We start from the raw sequence: 5,041 nt of genomic DNA on the forward strand, positions 1-5,041 counted from the left end.
GCTATAGTTGCAAATAAAGCCTTTTAAACTACGTGTTCTGAGCTAGTGTGGCCGTGTCAGCTCGGCCTGCGCCGATGTGCTCCAGTCGCTGCTATTAATCCATGCGTGAGGGCGAGCACGCAGGTGACGAACCAAGAACGAGACCACTGCACTGCTTCGCTACTTCTACTACCCACGTTGCCGGCAATTGGCATTAACGCGAAGTATGCGTGCTTTGATAGCACTCGGTGTACTGCTCGTGAACTGCCAGGAGAAATTCCGCACCCGCAAGACATTGCGTGCCCAAGCCTGCAGCAACACGAAGAATGCACGAAGCTAGTTGACGCAAGCCTGTTAGAGCGAGTGTTGGTCGCTTACTTCTAGCACTCACGCCACCGGACGCCACGTCTCTAAATCACCGCCGTGATGTAGTCACCCAGGCCGATGGCAGCAGCGAGCAGCAAACCCTTGTACCGTGTGCTTCGTTTCTCCTGTTTGCGCTCGTAGAAGGTGAATCTGCAGTTGGGCCACAGGCAGCAGTAAGCATCATGCACACTCAATTCGCCAATTTATTGGAGCCCGCACCTTTCATCATAGAAGCCCTTGGCGTACACAGCGAGCAAGTTGTGCAGCTCTGGGAACTCTGCCTTCTGTAAGGACAGAACAATCGCAGCATTGTTAGCCTGCACCCGTCAGCACTCATCGCCCACACCATGCCTCACCTGCGAGTCCTCGAACAGCTCCCAGTCGTACGTCTTGCGCTCTTCATCCAGCTTGTTGGCGAAGTGGAATACGCAGCGCACCTTCTCTGGGATCTTTGACTTGAAATCTTCCTCCGACAGGCTCTTGGCAAAGAGCTTCTCGTGCTTCTTAGGCAAGTTCTCAACCTGGTTGGTAGCTGATACAGTTAGTACACGAAACATGCGCGTTTATCACCCACCACTCGAGACGTACATGAGTGGCAAAAATCTCCGTCATGACCGCCTTCTGCGTAGCGATCATGGAGTCCAGAATGAGCTTCGACTCGGCCTCGCTCACAATGTTGTCACCGTTGGCATCATACAGGTGGAACTGGCCTAACAGTACAATACAGTTAGAACTGCATACCCGAGCGATACACGGAATCGCCTCTGCGGAACTTGCTCTTGAGCCATTCAGGGCCGTTGCCGTGTGCAGCAACCTGCAACAGTTTCTCGACCTCTTCAACGTCAACTTTCCCTGAGCCGCACAAAGACAACCACAGCATCCCATACCATCAGACAGCTGCCTTCATTGTAGACACAAAGCACAACCAAAGTCCGCGCTCACCGTCCTTGTCCTTGTCCAGGAGCTCGAAGCTGGCTGCAGCCTGCGTCATGTGTCTCGACAGTTTCATCTTGACTGCCTCCACGAACGCCTCCGCCTTGGGACTGCTGAGCTCCTCTTCGTCCAAGGGCCCAATCCTGTCGCAGTCCTGGAAGGCCTCGTCCTCTCGCGTCTGCAGATACGCGCCTGCTTCCTTCACGAGGGCGTCGAACGTTTCCTTGTCGAGCTGCGTCTGGTCGCCCAGCGAGTTGCTGTTGCGGTAGGTTTCTATCCAGCGACGGTACGCCTCATTCTCTCTCAGCGCATGTGGCTTGGGCTGCTGCGGGATTTTGGCCACCAGATTCTGCACCGCCAAGATGCTCTTGAGCTCCGGCAACTCCTCTGGTAGGCAGCAATAAACGTCAGTGCTGCAGTGAAACCTCTCTATAGTACACATAGGCAAAAGACACTCACCAATGGGCTGGTGCTGGAACAGACGCCGCAGCGCTCGCGCAGGCGCCGCCGTCGATGTCGATGCCGATGCCGTTGACAGGCGTCGCATTTTGCTTTGATGTGCGTCCACACAAAGTCTCCGTTTTCTTAAGTACGATAATGCTGCGCTGGAAGTCTTGCTGCAGGGCGTGGAGCTCCTCGGCTTCGGGCGGCCGCTTTGTAGTGGAAGGGGAACTAACTAAGGTGGCGAGATGTCCCGTGTGTCCACCTGCTATTGATCGCATATCTAACTGTGGGGTGTCTGTGTCAATAGCTCCCTGCTGGGGCCCTCCCGGCTGTGGGCGTCGAGGCACAGGTCACCCACGCCTTCTCGCTCCAAGACACACGTGCCTTCGCGCAGCTCTCGGGCGACAACAATCCACTGCACGTGGACGCCGTCTTCGCACGGGAGCACGCGGCCGAGAGCAAGCCCGTGGTGCAGGGACTGCTATCCGCCAGCCTCTTCGCCACCATCTTCGGCCGCACTGTGCCGGGCGCTGTGTACGTTAAGCAGGACCTGCGCTGGCGGGCGCTGCTGCTCGTGGACGAGGAGGTGACGGCCCACATCCGCGTGGTGCGAGTCCGCAAACGCTTCGTCGAGTGCGAGACCGTGTGCACGAAAGCGGACGGTGCTGTCGTCGTCGTCGACGGTCATGCCACGCTGCTGATGCCCAATCAGGACGCCGTATAGAGGCAATGCCCAGAGGATAATGCACAGCTATTCTACCTGGATGGCTACATGACGGTGCTCACTGCAAGCAGCAGCACTCGAGGGCCGAGGTCGAATTTCAGATGCTTCTCATTTTGGCGTTACAATGGACCTCCGCTTCTGCTTCGTGTGCCTTCATCTCGGCTTCCATTTCGTGACCCTCCCTCTGTGCCTCCTTCTCCTGGAGGAAGCTCTTCTTCTACGCCTCCAGCTTCTTGTTGGGCGACTCCCGCCAGACGGTCTTGACGACCTCCGTGATGCCCGGCCCCTCGAGATTCACGCGCAACAGGCCCAGGAACATGAGCGACGTGGCGCCCAGCCAGCCCAGACGCACCAGCGTACGCACGTTCTTGGGCACGTAGTCCGAGATGACGTTGTTCATGCCAATGTGGGCGTGCACGGGCAGGATCACGCCCAGCGCGAGGTCCACAGGCAACGCTAGCGGCGACGGGCTCAGCACGAAGGCCAGAGGCACTGTGGCCATGAGGCCGATGCTCGTCAGGTGCTGCAACTTGACCGAGAGCACGTGGTTGTCGGCTAGAGAGACACACACAACACACAGAGGTTAGTATAGAGAGATCTCTGCCGCTTCCTGTCTACGGCTGCTGGTGTTACCTTCCACGATACCCGCTAGACCCGTGACCTGCTTGTTCTCCGTGTACTTGGTGGGGGCGCCTGTGGACCAGTCAACGAAAGGCGTCACAACGACATGTTAGCGCGAGGAAACATGAGCACGCGCCTCTTGGGTGGAGGGTGGGCGTCGACGGCGGCAAGCGTCTGCGAAGTCACGTACTCTGGCGGAAGTGGCGCACGCCCGACGAGGGGCGCGGCACCATGCGCTTGCTCACGGCGCTTCCGGATCGCAACAGGCTGCAGTGCATCATCTGAGGCTGATAGCTGGGGCTTCTGGACCTCTCGGCTTTAGACGGCGGCTTTCAGTTGTGAGGCTTGCGCACCCGCAGAATGCTCGTGTGCAGCACACCCATTTGTGTACTGCACACCTGGTTCAAGTTAAACGGTGCACAAACGATACATAGGGCCATGTTTTTTTTTTTTGCGAGGAAGGTCCTCACAGAGGCGACGACTCCAAGACCCACGCGTGCTCCCGCTCGGACTGTTAAAGTGAATAAACCTCCTTGCTTTCTCAATTGACTTTATTGACAGTTATACCGCTATCCTATTGCTACCTTACAGACGTGCTCAGTCCGAAGCAAAAGCGGAAGTGAGGACAACCGTCCTCGCTTCCTGACCTGCTTCCATTCCTCATCGCACAGATATTTGCCTCGATCAAAGAGGAGGCAGGAGCCAATCTCCTGTTGGCTCCTTTACCAATCATATGATCGCAGTACCGTAGACTACACTCGACACTTGACTTATAGTATAATAACTAATATACTCTATTTAATATGTCTCGCGCGGTACGTCAAAACCCATCCCCGGGATCGTCTGTTCGGTAGCCTTTCCGAACAGGCGGCCCCACGGTGCTAGAGTTCACTTCTGAACTCCATGCACGGCGTCTGGGCTCAACACTCCCACTAAGTGTCGTTTGATGTCTTTAGGTCTTTGACCCCTATTAGTTCTCTCAACTTTGTGAACTGATTAGTTGGTAGAGCCTTTGTTAGAATGTCTGCTGCCATATCATCCGTTCGACAGTAGTGTATATCTAGCCTTCCCTCTTCTACGAGATCCCTTGTAAACAAGTATCTTATTTGAATGTGTTTTGTTGCTTTATGGTTGCCTGCATTCTTTACCGTGCTGATGGCTGACTTGCTATCACACCATACTTGTACTGATTGTTCCTGAGGAAACCCCATTTCTCTCAGCAGGTACCATAACCACTCGCTTTCCTTTGCGCCTTCGCTTAGTGCAATGAGTTCTGCCTCAGCAGTTGAAAGAGATACTGATGCCTGTTTGCTGCTACACCATGATATACTGGTCCCGGCCATCGTGATCACATACCCAGTAACCGACTTACGTTCTTTGGGTTGACACGCGAAGCTTGCGTCTGTGTACACTTCATACGTCACCGCTCTCGATTTCCCATCAAGAAGGAGACCGTACGTCGACGTCCCTTTCAAGTATTTGAGTACACGCCTAGCCGCCTCCCAGTGCGTCTCATTGTAGCAAGACAAAAACTTGCTCAGTTCTCTGACTGCGTTTGCAATATCTGGTCTGGTTCCTCTAACCAGATACTGTAGTGACCCGACAAGCCCTCGATAGTCAAATTCCTGGGCTGCAATTTGTTGAGCTGACATCTCTGTCTCTGGCTCTAGCTCGACACTTTTGATCTGTGGTGTTGAAACCGGTGCACTCTTTTCCATATTGAACTTTCTCAGTAGCTCCTCTACGTACTTGTGCTGTGAGATTGTCATAGTCTTTTGCTTTCGGTTTCTTCGGACCTCCATCTTTAAGATATAATGGATGTCTCCTAGGTCTTTCATCTTGAATCTCGCCGAGAGATCCCTTTTTAGCTTATTGATTAGTCCCATGTCACGAGACATGATCGTAAGATCATCAACATAGACAACCACGATTATCCAATGCTCTCCCACTTTTTGAACATAGATGCAATACTCT

General features: G+C 54.2%; 3 protein-coding genes across 3 annotated transcripts; 1 reads left to right on the forward strand and 2 right to left on the reverse strand.

The window, feature by feature from the left end:
* Nucleotides 1-389: 389 nt before the first annotated feature.
* Nucleotides 390-1,825, reverse strand: KRP23_13173 (uncharacterized protein; the record flags this gene model as incomplete). Its single annotated transcript, XM_067883851.1, has 7 exons — nucleotides 390-495; nucleotides 565-629; nucleotides 702-866; nucleotides 934-1,055; nucleotides 1,123-1,197; nucleotides 1,288-1,665; nucleotides 1,738-1,825. 7 exons carry the CDS (start codon nucleotides 1,823-1,825, stop codon nucleotides 390-392), a joined length of 999 nt encoding a protein of 332 aa, XP_067738492.1.
* A 50-nt stretch (nucleotides 1,826-1,875) lies between these two features.
* KRP23_13174 ((R)-specific enoyl-CoA hydratase) lies at nucleotides 1,876-2,446 on the forward strand (the record flags this gene model as incomplete). Its single annotated transcript, XM_067883852.1, has 2 exons — nucleotides 1,876-1,959; nucleotides 2,030-2,446. The coding sequence occupies 2 exons, from the start codon at nucleotides 1,876-1,878 to the stop codon at nucleotides 2,444-2,446; spliced, it is 501 nt and encodes a 166-aa protein (XP_067738493.1).
* A 217-nt stretch (nucleotides 2,447-2,663) lies between these two features.
* On the reverse strand, nucleotides 2,664-3,300 carry KRP23_13175 (Succinate dehydrogenase [ubiquinone] cytochrome b small subunit B, mitochondrial; the record flags this gene model as incomplete). Its single annotated transcript, XM_067883853.1, has 3 exons — nucleotides 2,664-3,001; nucleotides 3,080-3,139; nucleotides 3,258-3,300. The coding sequence occupies 3 exons, from the start codon at nucleotides 3,298-3,300 to the stop codon at nucleotides 2,664-2,666; spliced, it is 441 nt and encodes a 146-aa protein (XP_067738494.1).
* Between the last annotated feature and the right edge of the window lie 1,741 nt (nucleotides 3,301-5,041).

The sequence above is a fragment of the Phytophthora ramorum genome (assembly GCF_020800215.1).
Source record: "Phytophthora ramorum isolate Pr-102 chromosome Unknown Phyram_PR-102_s0017, whole genome shotgun sequence".
NCBI lineage: Eukaryota > Oomycota > Peronosporomycetes > Peronosporales > Peronosporaceae > Phytophthora > Phytophthora ramorum.